The sequence below is a fragment of the Solea senegalensis genome, linkage group LG3, assembly GCF_019176455.1.
Source record: "Solea senegalensis isolate Sse05_10M linkage group LG3, IFAPA_SoseM_1, whole genome shotgun sequence".
Lineage (NCBI taxonomy): Eukaryota > Metazoa > Chordata > Actinopteri > Pleuronectiformes > Soleidae > Solea > Solea senegalensis.
The window spans coordinates 20,756,314-20,779,244 of NC_058023.1; the positions used below are offsets into that span (position 1 = coordinate 20,756,314).

Sequence of the window (22,931 nt, forward strand, 5' to 3'; positions counted from 1 at the left end):
AAAGATTCCCCCAGGACAAACACGGAAACGGAGGGGCCGCAGACGAGGGAAGCGAGGAGGGCTAAGGACTAGGCTAAAGGCGAATCCCTACAAACCATCGATACCTAGCCTTTTTCTGACTAACGTTCGATCTCTCCTCAACAAGATGGATGAGCTTGCGCTTGAGACTGCAGATTACATCGAGCCGTATGGCGTACTATGCCATGAGAAAGATGGAGATGTGGCTGAACTTGAATACGCCACACTGGTTGTTTACTGGGTACCCTTTTGGTATGTTTTTCTTTTATTGGTCAGACTCGACTTAATTCTATATCTCCTTGTCTGAGGTGGTTGAGGCTGCTTTTGGGTGGTGGTGTCTCTGTTTTGTGTGCTGTGTTGTCCTGAGTACCCCTTGTTCTTCATTCTGGCATTTGTGTGTGTGAGTGGGACAGTGTGCACGTGTGAATCAGGGTGACTGAATTCCATTCCAATATTTTAGTTAGCATATGGTGTTTTAAATTCATACTTGCAAAGTGGAACAAAGATTTTGGTTGGATGGAACCACGTCTCTTGCTCCTTGATATAATGAACCTGTGTGCCCTTATTTGGGTATTTTGATCTTTATTTCAATGTTAGGTGAAATACTTTCCCTGGTTTTAACATCTCCAGGGTGCCGGGGTCAGAATTGTATTATATTGAACAAAGGTTGAAGATTATTCCTAAGACCTAACGACCCTATCATCCTCGTCACCCCAATCGCAATGTTGAATATCATTCAAGACCAGAAGAAAAGTTCCTGAGGTCATGACAAAATCAGCCCTGAGGAAAAGTACAGAAGCCAAGTCTTTATTTTCATCTTTTTGACAGTGACCAAATAGAAATCATGAGAGAAACAAATGTATGTTGCCTCTTTACATCAAAACATAAAAAATAACACGTACATGATACTGTATTTGTTTGTGTATTTTGTCTTGTTTTTCTTTGTTTAGGGCCTTAACTTTTCCCCCCACAGTTCAGCATTAACCCACTTTAGTTCCTGATTGTGGACTACTGTCCAATCAAAAGCCACTCTGTCTGTAATAAGATGCAAAACTCAGGAGGTGTGATACTGTAGCCTTTATAAAGTGCCTTATCGTTTCTTCTCATTGTCTCATCCCAGTGAAACATTATGACTTCACTTGCTTTATATTCTTTGCTTTACTCTATCAGTGTCCTAACTTTAACTGATAGCTCACTTTCCAGCATCACCACTGCAGCTCCACCAGCAACCTCAAAGTGCACTCTTCTAAACAGCTTCCAGCCAGGATTTGTGGTCCAGGGTGACTATGTCATTGGTGGGATTTTCCCCCTTCATTTTAATCTGAAAATGCCAGACCATAACGACACCTACAGACCACCACCAATAAATTGCAATGGGTGAGTTTCATAGATGACAGTGGGAGGATTTTATATTTATTTTCATGTAAATTACGTCTAATTTTGCACTCTTAATATAAAATGGAGTAGACAGAATGTGTTCATAATCATTAGAGTTTTTATATGAACAGACTGCATTCATCTGTATCAGCCACAGACTTTTTCCCAGGGCTTTCCGGTGGGCTCAGACTATGAGACTGGCAGTGGAGGAGATAAACCAGAATCCAGTGCTGTTGCCGAATCACACTCTGGGCTACAAAATCTTCGATTCGTGTAGATATCCACTGACAGGACAGAGAGCTGTTTTATCAATGCTGAATGGGGTTAATGAGGAAAACTCTTCTATGTGCACAAATGCCTCATCACTCCTCGCTGTGATTGGGGCTTCTGGATCTGCTCAATCTATTGTTGTGTCAAAAATCTTGCAGCCATTCAGGATCTCCATGGTAACTTTTATTTATGTCAATCATCACAATTTCTTTTATTATTTTCTCAGTAATACTGCACTCTGTTTTTACACAGATCAGCTACGCTTCTTCATGTGCATGTTTGTCAGACAGACAAAAATATCCAACCTTCTTCAGAGTAATTCCTAGTGATGACTATCAGGTAAAATGTAAAACTTTTGGTCAGTCATTGTTTTCAGTTAAAGCTTGACACATTTACTACTCATCAGAAATCATTTTTACAATGACATTTAAAGCTTTGAACTGTAAAATTAAAACTATTAATAACAAAAGAGGTACATCTTTAAACTCTGAGAAATCGATTTGAATAAACAAGTTTCCCTCTGTCTTATATCTTGTCTGTTTTCTTTTAAGTTTTGTTCAATGTAAAATCACTGATGATATTCATCTGCACATTTATATTATATTTTGTGTGTTGTTATAATCTTAATTATTGATGTTTGTCAATGTCTTCATTGTAAGTCTAATTGCTTGTTTCAGAGTCTTATACAGCAGTGCTTACATTTTATAAAGATGTAACAATGCTTATGTCGTCCCAATGATCAAATAATACATCAATATTTATTTGTCCTGCCAAACTTCCATGCTTTATCGTTTACAGAATACAGCCATGTTATAACAGGGCAGAAGACCAAATCATTTATGAAGATATTGCTTTTCATTTCTCAAGTTTTTTTCATGTCTGTGACATGAAACTGTGTGAGTTGATTGTCTTTTTTGTTGAACCCAGGTGAAAGCTATTGCACAGCTGCTGGTGCACTTTAACTGGACTTGGGTGGGGCTGCTGCGAGGAGACAATGATTATGGCCGCTTTGCTGCAAAAGGTTTACTGAGAGAATTACAGGAAACCAAAGTATGTGTAGCGTACCAAGAAATTATTCCTCTGCTCTACAATCGCCAGACGGGAGTAAGGATAATGAAGGTATGAAAACACTGTCCCACCACTGACCCACTGTCGTCCCTTAGCAGAAGATTAAATAATAACACCCTCTGGGACTCTCGGGGCTGAGTAGAGTGATGATTTGATGCTATAAAAAAACTAGTTTGCACAGCGTTAATGAGTTTCTGTTTCGGTTAAAGACACTTTTGTGCTGCTAACATATATTAACATATTAACACATCGATACATGTGTGGACCTACTGTTGTTATCAATTTTAGACACTCCAGGAGAAAACTGTATCTATTTCTCACTTTTATCCATTTATCTCATCTGGCCCATATTAGTTCCAGAGAGGAGAACAGAGTCATGACGTGAATTGTAACTCTCTGATGTATCAATAAAAAAACTTTTCCTAAGAACATCACTTCACTAAGTCAACAGAAAGTCAATACATGTGCATTCAATCAAAAATGACAAAAGAATTAGAATCGCAAGACAATGAAGAGGATAATAACACAAGGAAGATGAATAATGTCACAGGTTAAACTATTGAGGCAGAGCAAAAAATCTCAATGGTTGGAAAATAAAGGGTGTGAAGTCAAGAGACAATGTTAGTACCAAAATACAACAGGAAATGACAACAAAAACATGACTTGACAAAAAAAGTATTTTCTTCAAAATGAACGCCTGAAATATTGCCTGGTCTATACCAGAAATACTAATTATTTTTCACTGTGTACATCTGAGTTTTTCTCATTGTCACTCAGTTTTGATTTTGTCTCTGTGTAAAACCTTGTCATCTACAATATCTGACCCACTATAAAGGTGATGCGTAGCTCTACTGCAAAAGTGGTGGTGGTATTTGCAGCTGAGGGGGATATGACACCTTTCTTGAGAGAGTACATGACTCAGAACATCACTGGAATACAGTGGGTGGCAAGTGAGGCTTGGGTCACAGCATCAGTCTTTTCAGGGAGAGAGTATTACCCTTACTTGGGAGGAACCATTGGGTTTGGCGTCAGAAAAGGTCATATCTCCAGACTGGGTGACTTCCTGCAGACAGTAAACCCTATGAGATATCCTGGCAATGTTCTGGTGCATGAGCTGTGGGAGTCTCTGTATGGTTGCAGTCCTTTTCCATCCTCTGTCACCCAGATGCCGCCCTGCTCAGGGCAGGAGTCTCTGCTAGAACAGCACTCAGCCTACATGAATACATCCAGCCCTAGAATCGCCTATAATGTCTACAAGTCTGTATATGCCATTGCGCATTCCCTGCACGACCTCCTACTCTGTCAGCCAGGGAGGGGACCTTTTCAGAACAACTCATGTGCTCAGAGCAACAACATACACCCTTGGCAGGTACTGTATAATCCACTTTTGTTTTACCCTTACAAACTGTGGGTCAAAGCCCAGTGGTGGGCCCTGTAAGTATTGTAGGTGGACTTCAGACCACGATAACTAGTAATGCATTGAAAAGTCGTCCACCGAAACATATCGGCCGAAAATGGCAGCACTTCATTGCGAGTGTACTTGATCCTCGTCATAAAGATAATTACTTGGATGTGGGGATAAAGCAGCGTGTTGAGAAATGATTCAGGTTGCATTGGATACGGAGAGACTGCTTGGAGGCGGAGAAGCAGAAATATGTTTATGAATTTTTTTTTTATTGTTTATTGTTACATTGTAAACACAGCACTGGACTTCTCACTTATCGCCAAAACATATTGAAATTGATTTACTTATTAATTTGGGATAACATGTTTAAATTTCCATTTGATGTGTTCATGTTAATGTTGTGTTACGTATTTACTACTGTACAAATTTAGGTCATGGATGTTTAGCTGGATTTTTAGGGGGAGTGAAACCACAAAACTCAGAAGACTGGGAAGCTCTGCAAGATAGGGTTAGGGTTTAAGGCAATTCAGTGTTTCATTTTGTGAATTTCCTAATTTTAAGCTGCAACACTACCTCCAGGAAGTGAACTTTCAGATTGCTGGTGAGGAGGTGGACTTTGATGCCAAGGGCGACTCTGTACCCTATTATGATATTATCAACTGGCAGAGAGGCCCAGAAGGAAACATTGAATTTGTCAATGTGGGTTTGTTTGATGGAACCAAGGCTGTTGGAGAGGAGCTGTTGATCCAGGAGAACGGGATAATGTGGGCAGGACATCAGAGTGAGGCAAGCTGCTCACACCGTGTTTTTACCTTCATCAGATGCCAACTGTTGAAGTTCTGTAGGTTGAGATGGAGGTAAGTCAGGTGGACAGAGCAGACTGGATCTGATACAGGGTCATTTGTTTTCATACACAAACGGAGATTCAAGGCCCAGCTGGAGTATGGTGTGTTTGGTGATCTACTATCCACCGTTGTTTTCCTCATGGATCTTTCTTTATGGAATGTATGAGTGATTGGTTGTTTGTCTCTGTGTGCTGGACTGGTGACCCGTCCTGGGTCTGACCCTGCCTTTTGTCTTATGTCAGCTGGGATTGGCTCCAGCTCCCTGCGACCCTCATGCGCAGGATAAAGCGATAGACAATGAATTAATCTTTCTTCATGACATTAAATGCTTCTGAAAGAGCTCTCATAGATCTACTTATAAATATATTTAAAAGAACCACAGGTTATGAAATAGCTTATCAATTAAATGTACTTCAATTTTATTTGTATAGCGCCAAATCATAACGAACATTATTTGAAGGTACTGTATATAGACAACATCATGGAGAGCAGAGTAACCCTCATTTACACAATGAGCAAGCACTAGGCATCAGTGGAGAGAAAAAAAAAACTCTCTTTAAACAAGAAATCTCTGACCGAACCAGACTCAAAGATGTGCAGCCATCCGACTCGGCCGGTTGGGGTGAAAGGAAAAATCTGGGACAGAAAGGGGGGAGAGAAAGAACAAGAGGGTGATGAAGTAGAGTCAGAAGAAAGAGACCAGGAACAGATACACAACAATTGTATCAAGTTTTAAGTTTATACAACACAGTTCTGAGTCAGTGATGAATGTTTATAGAACTACAATGTCATTTATATAAGCAGCAGCAGAGATTGTTATTAATTATACTGATATCATCTTTAATTATAGCATAATAATAATGGTGATGATATGTATGATAGTAATAGCCTCGAAAACTGGATCTGGATCCTGCAACCTGCAAGATGAGGACACAGAGAGAGAGAGAAAGAGAGAGAGAGGAAGGGAAGGAAAGACAAACTAGGGAGAGAAAGAACAAGGTTAATGATATATAAAAAGTCATATTCATACCCTGAGTGTGAGAGAGTGAGTGTGAATGCACCACAGAAAATTCCCCCAGCAGTCTAGGTCTATCGCAGCATAACTGAGAGTGTCCGCCTCCCAAACTGTCATTGGGAGCTGGTTCCACAGGAGAGGAGCCTGGTAACTGAAGGCTCTGCCTCCCATTCTGCTCTTACAGACTCTGGGAACAACAAGCAAACCTGTATTTTGGGACCTACATGATCTGTTAGGGTGATAAGGTAAAATTAATTATTTCAGGTATGAAGGGGCCTGATCATTTAAGTGCTTAGATTGGAGGAGGATTTTAAATTGAATTCTAAACTGTACGGGGAAGCCAGTGCAGAGAAGCTATCACTGGAGTTATATGGTCTGTCTTCCTATTTCCTGTCAGAACTTGTGCTGCAGCGTTCTGAATTAACTGAAGGGTTTTAGCAGACTTGTTGGAACATCCTGTTAAAAAGGAGTTACAATAATCTGGGCAGGAACCCGGTCCTGTGTGTACACCTTGTAACAATGTGACCATCGTAAAGTTGTTTGATGACTTCAGACCAATAATATCTTACCAACATAAGACTCAATACACTGTGTTAAACACACTTGAGAAACTAGTAGTAACAAACAATTTATTGACAAGTGGTTTTGAGGAATTTTCCATCCGTTATTAAATTAACCAATAAAAATGTACCAATGCACATGGTCTTTCCACTCTAGGTGCCAGTGTCTGTGTGCAGTGCCAGTTGTCTTCCAGGCTTCCGGAAGGCTGTCCGTCGTGGGGAGCCTATCTGCTGCTTTGACTGTGTACCATGTGACAGTGGCAAAATTAACAATGAGACAAGTGAGTTTGATATGAAAAATAAAATGTCAAAGCAAATCCATTCTTACAATTGTAGTACAGAAGTCATGCAAGACTGAAAATTGTTCATACTTTCTTCCCTTCAGACTCAGTAGATTGTACAATGTGTCCTGAGGACTTCTGGTCAAACAATGACAGAACAGCCTGCATCTCCAAGAAAGTGGAGTACTTGACCTTCGATTTATTGGGAATAGCCCTGACACTGATGTCTGTGGTGGGCGCCTGCTTCACTCTGGCTGTCTGTGGAGTCTTCTTCTGTCACAGACACACAGCCATTGTCCGTGTGAATAACTCTGAGCTCAGTTTCTTCATACTGTTTGCACTGACTCTGTGTTTCCTGTGTTCTCTGCTTTTCATTGGAAAGCCAACATATTGGTCCTGCATGCTCCGCCACACTGCCTTTAGCATCACATTTTCACTGTGTATTTCCTGCATCCTGGGGAAGACCCTGGTGGTACTGGCTGCATTCACTGCCACCAGGCCAGGGCACAACATCATGAAGTGGCTGGGGCCTAAGCAGCAGAGAACCATCATCTCCAGCTGCACTCTGGTTCAGGTGGTTATCTGTGCTGCCTGGCTCATTGATGCTCCCCCGTTTCCATCCAGAAATACACAATATGAACATTCAAAGATCATACTAGAGTGTAGTGTGGGCTCTAGCCTGGCATTCTGGTGCGTTCTTGGATATATTGGTCTGCAGGCCTGTCTGTGCTTTGTTTTGGCTTTTCTGGCCCGAAAGTTGCCGGGGAACTTCAACGAGGCCAAGTTCATCACATTCAGCATGCTAATCTTCTGTGCTGTGTGGCTAGCATTCATCCCTGCTTATATCAGCTCCCCTGGAAATTATGCAGATGCAGTTGAGTCATTTGCCATTTTGGCCTCCAGCTTTGGCTTATTGTTCTGCCTGTTTGCTCCAAAGAGTTACATTATTTTACTGAAGCCTGAAAAGAATACAAAACAGCACCTGATGGGGAAAGAAAAGAAATGATGAAACACAAATTAACCCAAAGTTATTGAATTATTAGCAAATGGACTTGTAGATTTCGTTCATTGACTTATGGATAAGTAACCATTTAAACATGTTAATTAATCAATGTTGTTTTGATATTGTTTTGATCTTTCTGCCACGTCCAGGTCGTTTAACCAATGTTTCTTTAAACGTGAAAACTATATTTCCAACTTTGTCTATAGAAAAATTTGGTGCCTTTGCCATCTTTTTTGTCATTTTTCCTTGTTTGTTCAAGGCAATGATCTCTTATCTGAACTTTTTGTACAATTCCTTTCACTTAGCCATATTTCTAAAATGCAGTCAAACGTTAAGGTCCAGTTAGGTATTCTTGGGATGAGATGTGATTCCAAAAATAAAGAGTATTTTATTTAACATATGATTGCTAAAAATATTAATTCATAAAAACATTAAGAAACTGTACTTACACACTCAACCTTCTCTATACGCCCACAAAGCTGTTCCTAACTAAACATGACACCCGGGTAGGGCTGGGGTCTTGGTGCAGCTGGGTAAAATGCTGGAAAAGAGAAAGGGTCCTAATGTACACCACAGTGATTACCATAAACCATCCGGATAACAACCAAGTTTTGTACAGTTGAGGGACCAATGACGGACACCACCACATGTGAACCAGCTGCTATCTGCCACACAGCTCCTGCCCTGCAAAGAGACAAAACAATTGTCAGTGTAGTCGACTGAAGAGCGGCTGAAAACTACACACACCCAAACTCACTACTAGAAAATAAAATAGAATACATCAAAGTAAACAAACAAATAAACACTTTACAAATAAACAAAACAATAACATGCATAACACAATCTAAATATTATGAATCGGTGTCCTTAGTCTAGGGTGAGTCCTAATGCAGGCTTCTTCTTTTCCTTTTGGCTACTCCCTTCAGGGGTCGCCACAGCGAATCAACCTCCTCCAATTAACCCTATTCTCTGTATCCCCCTCTCTCACACCAACTAACTTCATGTCCTCTTTCACTACATCCATAAACCTTCTCTTTGGTCTTCTTCTAGACCTCCTGCCTGGCAGTTCCAACCCCAGCATCCTTCTACCAATATACTCAATTAACCTCCTCTGTACTTGACCAAACCATCTCATTCTGGCCTCTCTGACCTTATCTCCAAAACATCTAACATGAGCTGTTCCTCTGATTGACTCATTCCTGATCCTATCCATCTTTGTCACTCCCAAAGAGAACCTCAACATCTTCATCTCTGCTACCTCCAGCTCTGCTTCCTGTCTTTTCCTCAGTGCCACTGTCTCTAGACCATACAGCATCGCTGGTCTCACCACTGTCATGTATATCTTTTCTTTCATTCTGGCTGATACTCTTTTATCACACATTACCCCTGACACTTTTCTCCACCGATTCCAACCAGCATGGACACATTTCTTCACCTCTTTTCCACAATCTCCACTGCTCAGGATTGTTGACCCCAAATACTTAAAATCCTCCACCTTTTTTATCTCCACTCCCTGTAGCCTCATGGTTCCACTTGGGTTCCCCTGTCATAGGCTTTTTCCAGATCTTTTTAGGCATGAAACCATACTGTTGCTCAGTCTAGTTTCCACTACTCTTTCCCATAACTTCATTGTATGGCTGTCAACTTTATTCCTCTATAGTTACTGCAATTCTGAACATCTCCCTTATTCTTAAAAATGGGCGCATCACACTTCTTCTCCATTCCTCAGGCATCCCCTCACTCTCTAAGATCCTGTTGAATAGTCAAACCAGAAACTCTACTGCCTCCTCTCCTAGACACCTAGACACACATCGGGACCAACTGCCTTTCCATTCTTCATCCTCTTCAATGCCCCCCTCACTTCATCTTTAATAATCTCTGTTACTTCACAGTAGTTACCTCTTCTACCCTTTGCTCTCTATCATTTTCCTCATTCATTAGCTCTTCAAAGTGCTCTTTCCATGTTCCCATTACTTCTGTGGCACCTGTCAACACATGTCCCTCTCTATCCTTAATCACCCGAACCTGCTTGACGTCTTTCCCATCTCTATCTCTCTGTTTTGCCAACCTCTATAAATCATTCTCTCCCTTCTTACTTTCCAACCTAGCATACAAGTCATCATACGCCCTTTGTTTGGCCGTTGCCACCTCTACCTTTACCTTGTGCTGCATCTCCCTGTACTCCTGTCTGCTCTCTTCAGTCTCCTCAGTGTCCCACTTTTTCTTTGCTAACCTCTTTCTCTTTATATACTCCTGCACTTCCCCATTCCACTACCAAGTCTCCTTATCTACTTTCCTTCCAGACTACACACCAAGTACTGAATCCTGAATGTTTCCTTCTCCTCTAATTCACATCCCACCTGTGGGGCATAGCCACTAATAACATTTAACATCACACCTTCAAATTCAAGCTTCAGACTCATCAGTCTATCTGACACTCTTTTCACTTCCAGGACATTCCTAACAAACTCCTCTTTTAGGATAACCCCTACTCCATTTCTCTTCCTATCAGTACCATAGTAATACAACTTAAAACCTGCACCTAAGCACACATAAATCATGAGAGAAACAAATGTCTGTTGCATCTTTACATCAAAAAATAAACAATGACAGGTACATTATCATATGATACTCTATTTGTTTAAGGCCTTAGCTTTTTCCCCACAGTTCAGCATTAACCCACTTTACTTCCTGTCCAATCCAAAGCCACTCTGTCATTAATAAGATGCAAGACTCAGAAGGTGAGGTATTATAGGCTTTATAAAGTCCCTTATTGTTTCCTCTGTCCCTCTCATTCTCTCCTCAGCCCAGTGAAACATTATGACTTCACTTGCTTTATTTTCTTTGCTTTACTTTCTCAGTGTCCTCACTTTAACTGATAGCTCACTTTCCAGGATCACAACTGAAGCTCCACCAGCAGCCTCAAAGTGCACTCTTCTAAACAGCTTCCAGCCAGGATTTGTGGTCCAGGGTGACTATGTCATAGGTGGGATTTTCCCTCTTCATTTTAATCTGAAAATGCCAGACCTTAATGGCACCTACAGACCACCATCAATAAATTGCAATGGGTGAGTTTCATAGATGACAATGGGAGGATTTTATTATTTTTTCCTGTAAATTGTGTCTAATTTTGCACTCTTAATATAAAATGGAGTAGACATAATGAGTTTATAATCATTAGATTTTTATATGAACCTATTACATTCATCTTTATCAGCCACAGACTATTTCCCAGGGCTTTCCGGTGGGCTCAGACTATGAGACTGGCAGTGGAGGAGATAAACCAGAATCCAGTGCTGTTGCCGAATCACACTCTGGGCTACAAAATCTTTGATTCATGTGGATATCCACTGACAGGACAGAGAGCTGTTTTATCGATGCTGAATGGGGTGAATGAGGAAAACTCTTCTATGTGCACAAATGCCTCGTCACTCCTCGCTGTGATTGGGGCTTCTGCATCTGCTCTGTCAATTGTTTTATCAAGAATCTTGCAGCCTTTCAGGATCCCCATGGTAACAGTGACTTTTATTTTTGTCATTCATCACAAAAATGTATTATTTTCTCAGTAACACTGCACTCTGTTTTTACACAGATCAGTTACTTTTCTTCATGTGCATGTATGTCAGACAGACAAAAATATCCAACCTTCTTCAGAGTAATTCCTAGTGATGACTACCAGGTAAAATGTAAAACATGTGGTCAGTTATTGTTTTCAGTCAAAGCTTGACACATTTACTACTCTCATCAGAAATAATTATTACAATTTAGAATTAAAATGTAAAATCAAAACTATAAAAAAAACAACAGGCAAATGTTTAAACACTGAGAAATTGATTTAAATAAGTATAAATTATATATTAAATATAACTTTCCCTCTTTCTTATATTGTGTCTTCTATTCAGGTTTGGTCATTATAAAAAATAATATATGGTCTGAAGATAATCATCAGCGTATTTAAATTCTATATTGTCTATTGTTATAATCTTTATTATTGATGTTTGTCAATGTCTTTCTCATTGTTAGTGTTTCTGCTTGTTTTAGAGTATAAGAAACCACAGCACTGCTTACATTTTATTAAGATGGAACAACATATTTGTCGTCCCAATGATATATTTCTTTGTTCTACCAACCTTCCATCCTTTATCGTTTACAGAATACAAACATGTTATAACAGCGCACAAAACCAAATCATTCATGAAGATATTGCTTTCTTTCATCAAGTTTTTGATAAGGAATTGAGTTGATTGTCTTTTTCTGTTGAGCCCAGGTGAAAGCCTTTGCACAGCTGCTGGTGCACTTCAACTGGACTTGGGTGGGGCTGCTGCGAGTAAACAATGATTATGGCCTCTTTGCTGCAAAAGGTTTACTGAGAGAATTACAGGAAACCAAAGTATGTGTAGCCTACCAAGAAATGATTCCTCTGCCCTACAATCGTCAGGCGGGACTAAGGATAATAAAGGTATGAAAACAAACATGACGAAAAAGTGTCATGCCCAAGGAAACATCAACATGTAGACTCGAGGAGCCAGGAATCAAATCCTTAAGCTTTTAGTTGAAAGATGACTCACCACTGACCCACTGTCGCCCCTTTGATATGATAAAATAATAACACCCTCTGAAACTCTAGGGGCTGGGTGTGGCGATTTGATGACATAAAAAAATTAACTAAAGTTTTTATAGGGTTTTAGAGTTTCTGTTTCAATTAAAGACACTTTTGTGCTGCTAACACATACTATTGTATATATTGTATAGCTTTTGTAAGTCGCTTTGGAAAAAAGCGTCTGCTAAATGACATGTAATGTAATGTAATACTAACACACCATTAAAGCTCCTATTTGCAGACCTACAGTTAACATTAAATAAAGACACAGAGAGAACTGTATCTTTCATCCATTTATCTCATCATGCCCATGTTAGATCCAGAGAGGAGAAGAGAGTCATGACGTGAATTGTAACTCTGTTACCATGTATCAATAAAAACATTTCCTAAAAACATCACTTAACTAAGTCCACAATAGGTCAATATATGTGGATTTAATCAAATATGACAAAAGAATCAGAATGGTGAGACAATGTCCAGAAAATGAAGAGGGTCATAACATGAGGAAGATGAATAATGTCACAGGTAAAATAATTGAGGCAGAGAATAACATTTCAATGGTTGGTAAATACAGGGTGTGAAGTCAAGAGACAAACTGAAATATTGCCATATAAGGTCTATACAAGAAATACTATTTTCAATGTGCACATCTGAGTTTTTCTTATTGTCACTCAGTTTTGATTTTGTCTCTGTGTAAAACCCTGTCATCTACGTTATCTGACCCTCTGTTAAGGTGATGCATAGCTCTACCGCAAAAGTGGTGGTGGTATTTGCAGCTGAGGGGCAGATGACACCTTTCTTGAAAGACTACATGACTCAGAACATCACTGGAATACAGTGGGTGGTGAGTGAAGCCTTGGCCACTGCATCAGTCTTTTCAGGGAGAGAGTATTACCCTTACTTGGGAGGAACCATTGGGTTTGGCATTAGAAAAGGTCATATCTCCAGATTGGGTGACTTCCTGCAGACAGTAAACCCTAGGAGATATCCTGGCAATGTTCTGGTGCATGAGCTGTGGGAGTCTCTGTATGGTTGCAGTCCTTTTCCATCCTCTGTCACCCAGATGCCGCCCTGCTCAGGGCAGGAGTCTCTGCTGGAACAGCACTCAGCCTACATGAATACATCCAGCACCAGAGTTGCCTATAATGTATATAAGGCTGTATATGCCATTGCTCATTCCCTGCACAACCTCCTTCTCTGTCAGCCAGGGAGGGGACCTTTCCAAAACGACTCATGTGCTCAGAGCAACAACATACACCCTTGGCAGGTACTGAATAATCCGCTATGTCTTTACAATTACAAACTGGGGGTCAAAGCCCAATGGTTGGCCTTGTAGTTTTGTTGGTGGACTTCAGACCACAATTACGATCTCCCATTTACCAAAGTCATGTAGCACACTGTACATATGGCAAACACATTTTCTGTGTTACATCTCAAATCTAAATTTTAATCTATGAAACAAATCTAAAATCTAAATGACACATATTTCATAAATAGGGCCTTAAAACCTCAAAACTCTGAGGATTGGGAAGCTCTGAAAAAAAGGACTTTACTGAAGACCTGGTTTAAGGCAATTCAGTGTTTCATTTTGTGCATTTCCTAATTTTCAAGCTGCAACATTACCTCCAGGAAGTGAACTTTCAGATTGCTGGTGAGGAGGTGGACTTTGATGCCAAGGGCGACTCTGTACCCTATTATGATATTATCAACTGGCAGAGAGGCCCAGCAGGAAACACTGAATTTGTCAATGTGGGTTTGTTTGATGGAACCAAGGCTGTTGGAGAGGAGCTGTTGATCCAGGAGGACGGGATAATGTGGGCAGGACATCAGAGTGAGGCAAGCTGCTCACACTGTGTTTTTACCTTCATCAGATGCCAACTGTTGAAGTTCTGTAGGTTGAGATGGAGGTAAGTCAGCTGGACTGAACAGACTGGATCTGATACAGGGTCATTTGTTTTCATACACAACGGAGATTCAAAACCCAGCTGGACTATGATGTGTTTACGACGATCCACTGTTGTTTTCCTCATGGATCTTTCTTTATGGAATGGTTGTTTGTCTCTGTGTGCTGGACTGGTGACCCGTCCTGGGTCTGACCCCGTCTTTTGTCCTATATCAGCTGGGATTGGCTCCAGCTCCTCGCGACCCTGATGTGCAGGATAAAGCAGTAGACAATGAATTAATCTTTCTTCAAGACATTAAATATGTTAAATAAATATATTTAACAGAACCACATGTTATGGAATAGCTTATGGGCAGGAACCTAGTCCTCAATGTACACCTTATGATCATCAATTGACTACTGTGATGAACACACTTGAGAAAGTAGAAGTGACACATACTTCATTGACAAGACGGGTTGGAGGAATTTTCCATTTGTCAATAGATTGAGATAAAAAAAGTGTACCAATATCAACACATTGTCTTTCCACTCTAGGTGCCAGTATCTGTGTGCAGTGCCAGTTGTCTTCCAGGCTTCCGGAAGGCTGTCCGTCGTGGGGAGCCTATCTGCTGCTTTGACTGTGTACCATGTGACAGTGGCAAAATTAGCAATCAGACAAGTGAGTTTGATCTGAACAATAAAAAGTCAAAGCAAATCCATTCTTACAATTGTAGTACAGAAGTAATGCAAGACTGAAAATTGTTCATACTTTCTTCCCTTTAGACTCAGTAGATTGTACAATTTGCCCTGAGGACTCCTGGTCAAACAATGATAAAACAGCCTGCATCTCCAAGAAAGTGGAGTACTTGACCTTTGATTTGTTGGGAATAGCCCTGACAGTGATGTCTGTGGTGGGCGCCTGCTTCACTCTGGCTGTCTGTGGAGTCTTCTTCTGTCACAGACACACAGCCATCGTCCGTGTGAATAACTCTGAGCTCAGTTTCTTCATACTGTTTGCACTGACTCTGTGTTTCCTGTGTTCTCTGCTTTTCATTGGAAAGCCAACATATTGGTCCTGCATGCTGCGCCACACTGCCTTTAGCATCACATTTTCACTGTGTATTTCCTGCATCCTGGGGAAGACCCTGGTGGTACTGGCTGCATTCACTGCCACCAGGCCAGGGCACAACATCATGAAGTGGCTGGGGCCTAAGCAGCAGAGGACCATCATCTCCAGCTGCACTCTGGTTCAGGTGGTTATCTGTGCTGCCTGGCTCATTGATGTTCCCCCGTTTCCATCCAGAAATACACAATATGAACATTCAAAGATCATATTGGAGTGTAGTGTGGGCTCTAGCCTGGCATTCTGGTGTGTTCTTGGATATATTGGTCTGCAGGCCTGTCTATGCTTTGTATTGGCTTTTCTGGCCCGAAAATTGCCGGGAAAGTTCAACGAGGCCAAGTTCATCACATTCAGCATGCTGATATTCTGTGCTGTGTGGCTAGCATTCATCCCTGCTTATATCAGCTCCCCTGGAAATTATGCAGATGCAGTTGAGTCATTTGCCATCTTGGCTTCCAGCTTTGGCTTATTGTTCTGTCTATTTGCTCCAAAGAGTTACATTATTTTACTGAAGCCTGAAAAGAATACAAAACAGCACCTGATGGGGAAAGAAAAGAAATGATGAAACACAAATTTACCCAAAGCTATTGAGTCAGTAGCAAATGGACTTGTAGATTTCTTTCGGTGACTTAGGGATAACTAACCATTTATAAAAACATGTTCATTCATCAATGTTGTTTTGATATTGATATTTCTTTACTGATATGATTCTGTTTTGTATAAAGTTGATCCAAATCATAAGGTACATTTTGTCAAGACACTTTATATATTACAGAATCCGCACAATATTATCATTTTTTTTAGCAATAATAACAATAAAACTAAAGAAGCATGTATAAGGGGGTAGTAAATTTGTTGGCTGTCATGAAGATTGAGATAACAGGGAAACTTCATAGGATGCTTGCAGAACAGCAGTTATTACATTATGTCACAAAATGACATAAATATTGGTTCTTGACTTGACTCTAGACTAGCAGAGGTGGGAATTGATGCAGATGACACACAACTATACCTGCCCTTAAAAAAGAAAGACCCAAACTCTTTGAGCACATTGCTTGTTTGTTTTAAAGCCATTAAAGACTGGATGGCTTTAAATTTTTTAAAGCTCAATGAAAACAAAACAGAAGTCATTATTTTTGGGGCAAATGGAGACAGCCATGACCCCTTCTTGGACCTTTCCCCCCTGCAATCTTCTATCAAACTGTCTGTAAAGAATTTAGGGGTCATAATGGATAAGGATTTTAAAATGGAGAAACAGATAAACGCAGACTCCATCTGCATCTTTTATCCAGGGTTAAGGCCTTTTTTTTATCTCTTAATGATTTTAAAATGGTAATGCATGTTTTTATCACCACACGTCTTAACTATTGTAATGTCCTCTACGTTGGTGTTAGCCAAGCCTCTCCGTCTCGCCTGCAGCTGGTTCAGAATGCAGCAGCTCGTCTTTTAGCTGGTACCCTTAAACATGAGCACATCTCCCCTTTTCTAGCTTCACTTTACTGGCTCCCTGTGCATTTGAGGATTGATTTTAAGATTTTATTATATGATATACATATAAATCATTGCATGGGCAATCTCCAAGGTATCTCATAGACCTGTTAAAACCACTTAATTTATCCAGGACACTCAGATCATCTAACCAGCTGCTTCTGGCTGTCCTGAGGTCTAGACTAAATCTTAGGGGGGGACGAGGCCTTTTCAGTTGCCGTTCCAAACCTCTGGAATGCTCTGGTGCCCCATGTTCGGCTGTCCCCCCACACTGCCTGTTTTCAAATCAAACCTCAAAACGCACTTTTACTCCTTGGCTCAGCATGAGAGTTGCCTATTTTAATCCATCGCTCCTTTCCTATTGGTCTTAACGCTTTTATTATTGTAATGTTCTGTTGGTTTTAAGTGGTCTTAGTGTTTTCTTATGTTGTTTTATGTCTAACTGTACAGCACTTTGGTCAACTTTGTTGGTTTTAAATGTGCTTTATGAATAAATTTGGATTTATATAATGATGCTGACATGTTTAAATTAAAATAACAAAAGAAACTAAAAGCAGATTTATGTTTGTCTTGTTATCTTTGCCTTTATGTGTTGTTTTTGATCCAAAAAATGATCCGATCCATGACTCAGAAACCGTGACACAATCCGAACCGAGAGTTTTGTGATCTGTTGCACCCCTACTTGCTGCTGGTCTTTTGCAGTTAGCCGAGGATTTTTTGACCACCTGCCTCCTCAGGAATCTGGTGGCAGGGTATGCTTTGTCTTTCTGCCACGTCCAGGTCGTTTAACCAATATACCTTTAAACTTGAAAGCTATTCTTCCAACTGTGTCTATAGTAACATTAGGTGCCTTTGCTATATTTTGTCATTTTCCTTGTTTGTTCAAGGCAATGATGTCATATGATTGCTATAAATATTGATTCATAAAAACATTAAATTGTGTCACTGTACTTACACACACAACCTACTCTATACGCCCACAAAGCTGTTCCTAACTAAACATGACACCCAGGTAGGGCTGGGGTCTTGGTGCGGCTAGGTAAAATCTTGGAAAGAGAAAGGGTCCTGATGTACACCACAGTGATTACCATCTGGATGACACCCAAGTGCTGTACAGTTGAGGAACCAATGACGGACACCACCACCTGCTGCGATCTGCCACACAGCCCCTGCCTTGCAAAGAGACACAGAAATTGTCAGTGTAGTCGACTAAAGAGCGGCTGAAAACTACACACACACAAACTCACTACTAGAAAATAGAACAGAATAAATCAAAGTAAACATACAAAGAAACAGTTTACAAATAAACAAAACAATAACATGCACAACACAATCTAAATAATCTGAATCTGTGCCTGTAGTCTAGGGTGAGTGCAAATGCAGGCTAAATTACTTATTTTGTTTAGTTATTTACACGGGGTGAAATTCTCTGAGGTGGCGTTGTCGGTTTTCTCTCACCAACCACCATTTTGCCACATTGACAATAAAAACACTGGATGAAAACGCTGCACCAAATTTACTTTCCATGTTCAGTAATAAGACTGATGTTTGGGGGGAATTTAGTTTGCTGTGGTGTTTTCCCTCATTGGTTGTATAAATGTTTTTTTTCCCTGGAGATTTCTTGTGCAATAACCTGGTTCTTTGTTTGGCTATTTTTGTTTAGAGACCAGCACATTCAACTTCTTTGAACTTGAATCTTAAAAATATTTGATTTTAAAGAAAGTAACACCTTGTCTCTCAACTGCCCCTGTTGCCCTTCTTTTCTCACCCTGGTGTATTATTGTTGCTTTAGTGGTCCCTTCATCTCCTGAGCCAAAGCCATGGACATAACCATGTCATTGCAGTAACAAGACCCCAATATTCTCTGAGATTGTTTTTACAAAACATTCAAGGTTGAGATGTACACACCATTGAACTAAAACATGATAACAGAAGCGTACGTCATTTATATATGTATTACATAGCTGGAATACCATACGTCACAATAACATTGACGTGCCATGGTGGACATCTCATCATAAATTCAGATCAGATTCACACAGTAATATTTCACTGTATTTCAAACTGAGAGAGGGTTTGTCGAGAACTTGCCTCACATTATTTTCATACTTGAAGTCTTGATCCCTCTGTGTTTGCTAATTAAAGACTTCTCCAGACTTCCATTCTTTTCTAAAATCCCAGTTACAGTCTTTTTTTTTTTAGACACAAATAGTATTCATGAGGTCTTTCAGTCTGGGTTTAAAACTCTAATGTATCATCTTGAGCACTGGGTGGGTTCATGCCTACATGCGCGAGATAAGTTTCGGTTAGCCTTAACGACTTTGAGTCCTCTACAGCAGTGGTCCCCAACCACCGGGTCAATTGGTACCGGGCCGCACAAGAAATAATTAATAATTAATAATTTCCTTTTTATTTATTATCCAAGTCTCGGTTACATCTGTGCGCCAAAATTTAACCTACACGCTAGCAAAATGAGTAAGAAACAGACGCCTTTGGAAAGTTTCTTTGCGAAGGGGAAAAGGCCCAGTGAAGAGACAGAAGAAGAGCCTACGACTTCCAAGAAAAAGAAAGATTTTTAACAGACAATACCAGGAGAGCTACTTGAAATATGGATTTCAAAATTGCTTCGCCACTTAGAGACCAGGCATCCTGGATTAAAAGACAAGCCCCTGGAGTATTTTGAAAGAAAAAAACAGGAACACGAAGGACAGAAGTAATTACTGAGGGCCACCACATCAGTAAATGCGAATGCACTTCGAGCATCATACTTGGTGGAACCATCTCATTACAGAGAAACAACGCCATTGATTTGGCGTTATGGTGAGTTTTCATGCACTTTATGGCGTATCGGTATCTTATTTTGCAGGCATGTTTAAACGTCACCACAGCAACTAGAGTTAGAGAGCGTTAGAGCAGTGACTGTCAAATTTACGTACCTCTAACAATAAATGACTCTCACTCTCCACTCATTGTTAAAATGTGTTAACGGCATTAAGGCATGGTATCAGTGCAAGACGCCAGGGCTCCCCGTTGCGAAGCTGACGGATGAGAGGAAACCATATCCTGCCGGGCCAGTAGGGAGCCACCAGCAACACTGCGCGACTGCTCCTGACTATCCTGTGAAGAGTCAGCATGAGTAGTGGGACCAGAGGGAAGGCATACAGGAGGCAGTCTGACCAGGAGTGTGCCAGGGCATCCTGCCCCAATGGGCTGGTCAGTTCTGAGAGGGAGAATCACAGTGGGCGTCGATGTCTTCGAGGCAAACAGGTCGACACCAGAGGTTTGGTGCTCCTGCACCATCTGAACCACCGTGGGGTTCAGTCTCCACTCCCCGGGAGGGGGCTTTTGGCGAGACAGCATATCCACAGCCGCTTTCTGTACCCCAGGCAAATGCATTGCTCTGAGGCTCGCAAGGTGAGGTGAGGCCCATTGAAGGAGTTTCTGAGCCTTCCACAGGGATTGACTGGATCTGGTTCCCCCCTCGGTGGTTCACATGGTAAACTGTCGATGTGTTGTCCGACCGGACAAGGTCGGGCCTCCCTTCCAAAAAAGGGAGGAAGTGCCTGAGGGCTAAGTGCACCGCACGGAGCTCCAACACATTTATGTGCTGAAGCCTCACTCGAGGACTCCAGGTTCCCCTGACCGTCCTGTGGTTCCACACAGCTCCCCAGCCTGAGCGGGAGGCGTCTGTTACCACTACCTCCCGCTGAGAAGGAAGAGAGCCCAAGGGAACACCGCTGAAGAGACAAGCCCTGCTTTTCCAGGGTTTGAGAGATCGAAGGCACCTGCACAAGACCATCACAGTTCTGTCCTGGTGCCTCCTGGGGTTGAGGCCCAACCCATTGAGCCACACCTGCAAGGGACGCAACGAGAGTCCCAAAGGAATGACCGTTGCTGCTGCTGTCAGTTTTCCTAGCAGCCGGAGAAACAGACCATATGTCAGCCTTGTGCCTCTCTGTACACGAGAGACAACGCTGAGAATGACGTCCACCCTCTGTGGGGAGGTGGAGGCCTTCATCAACATTGAGTCGAGAACAACCCTGATGAACACAATTCGCTGGCTGGGAACCAAACAGCGCTTTACAAAATTCACAGTAAGACCCAACTGGGTCACATGATTCAACACAACCGTTGTGTTGTGGATGACCTATTCACGGGTTGGGGAGCATATGAGCCAGTCGTCCAAGTAAGGAAGGATTTGAACACCGCTGCTCTGCAGAGGTGAAAGTGTCGCTGCAAAGCACCTGGTAAATATCCGAGGAGCAAGTGAAAGCCCAAAGGGGAGCACGCAAAACTGGTATACCTGACCTCCGAAGGCAAAACAAAGGAACTGCCTGTGGCGGGGTGCTATTGGCACATGAAAATAAGCATCTTTCAGATTGACGCTTGTGAACCAGACTCTCTCCAAGACAGCCTGAAGAACATCTGTTGTGCGAAGCATGTGAAAACAAAGAACTTTTATGAACTTGTTCAACCGTCTGAGATCGAGGATGGGGTGAAAGCGTCATCCTTTTTTGGATCAAGAAAATACGTCGAATAGAACCCTCTCGAATGATCGGAACTCTTTACACACTTTATGGTGCCCTTCTCCAGAAGCACTGAAATCTCCCGCTCTAGAGTCAAAGACTTCACAATAGTCATCCTGACACCGGTGAACTTGGGGGGTTGACGCCTGAACTGAATACTGTACCCCTTGGAAAGAGTTAACAACACCCAAGGGTCTGAGGTCAGGGCCTCCCTCAGATGTTGTGGGGAGAAATGGCTGGTGCCCCAGTTCGAGGAATCAGGTTCGACTCCCAAGACCTTTGGGTGGCCGGGAGAGTCAATCAGCAACCCATATCCGGTGCCTTGTCCCTTGGCGCCCGAAAGGCAGGCTGCTGAGGGGACCTGTAGAAACGCCCCTATTGGAACAAGGGGCAGCTGGCTCCTGAGTCCCCCTGAGCATTGACTGCTGGGCGGGGAGCAGCAGCAGCACGTCTTGGCCAAGACGATGATGGCTGACGTAAGTCAGAAAACTGTTTCTTGACCTTAGTCACCTGCACACTTGGCTCCAAAGCCTGCTGGGCTGCAGTTCCAAACATCTGACCTGGAATTACAGGTAGCGTGCGGAGCGTCCTCCTACATGGCTCTGACAAGGGGGATTGGGCAAGCCACACTTGGCGCCAAGCCAAGGTCAGGGCAGACATCAGTCTCCCAAGCTCCTTGCTCATGAAGGCAAATGCCTGGAGTGAAGCATCACTCCCGAAGCATCGGCTCCAGTCGTCTGAAGGGTCTGAGATTAAGCCAGGACCAGGTGGGAAAAGGAGTTTCCGATGCGTCCCATCCGAGCTGCTATATCATAGCTCTTAGGAGGTCATTAGTGATCCTACACTGTGGGCGTGGACAAAAGGCATCAGGCCTAAGAGCTTCACCTGGAGACACTATCAAAGAAGCGATAGAAGCATCAACAGCACACCTGTACACCTGTACTGGGCAGCATCCTTCATGGCGGCCAAAGCCCTACAGTCACTTGGCAGGTGAATGAAAGCTTTGGGGTCCGGCCAGCTCCTCTGAAGCACGCCGCTGGCAAGGGAAATCAATACAGCTGGGATGAGAGCCAGCTACGCAGCCTCTGGAGGGCAAATCCACAGCTCCAACCAGTGAGGTTACGAGGCTACTGGCGTAGGCAACAATAAAATAGCAACAATGCGTGCACTAAAGGCGAGAAGATGAAAAGGAGACGATCTCTGGGTGCCAGCCTCCTTTATACAGGTCGCTTGCGTCACCCAGGTCACATGACTTTGTTGGTAAAGGAAAAATGAAATAGAAATGGATGTTATATTGTTCTGTCCGAGTGGTGCTCCCGACACCCAACTTATTGACTTTGGCACATTTTAGCACAAAATTACTGGCAAATATGAAATACTTGAAAATATGACAGAAATACTTAACAGAGACCCAAACACCTTAATATGAAATGTAAAAACTTGCAGTGTTGAATATCATTCAAGAAAGGT

At 41.9% G+C, this 22,931-nt stretch overlaps 2 protein-coding genes across 2 annotated transcripts; both read left to right on the forward strand.

Annotated features, from left to right (window-relative positions):
* Positions 1-1,072: 1,072 nt before the first annotated feature.
* LOC122765749 (extracellular calcium-sensing receptor-like) lies at positions 1,073-8,218 on the forward strand. Its single transcript, XM_044020150.1, has 10 exons — positions 1,073-1,395; positions 1,553-1,841; positions 1,918-2,004; positions 2,593-2,784; positions 3,569-3,838; positions 3,899-4,102; positions 4,700-4,902; positions 6,028-6,032; positions 6,723-6,839; positions 6,950-8,218. The coding sequence occupies exons 1-10, from the start codon at positions 1,148-1,150 to the stop codon at positions 7,843-7,845; spliced, it is 2,511 nt and encodes an 836-aa protein (XP_043876085.1). The 5' UTR covers positions 1,073-1,147; the 3' UTR covers positions 7,846-8,218.
* A 2,349-nt stretch (positions 8,219-10,567) lies between these two features.
* Positions 10,568-17,358, forward strand: LOC122766179 (extracellular calcium-sensing receptor-like). The gene is made up of 10 exons (XM_044020845.1): positions 10,568-10,583; positions 10,667-10,910; positions 11,066-11,354; positions 11,435-11,521; positions 12,110-12,301; positions 13,176-13,445; positions 13,506-13,709; positions 14,054-14,273; positions 14,887-15,003; positions 15,114-17,358. Exons 1-10 carry the CDS (start codon positions 10,568-10,570, stop codon positions 16,007-16,009), a joined length of 2,535 nt encoding a protein of 844 aa, XP_043876780.1. The 3' UTR covers positions 16,010-17,358.
* Positions 17,359-22,931: the final 5,573 nt, after the last annotated feature.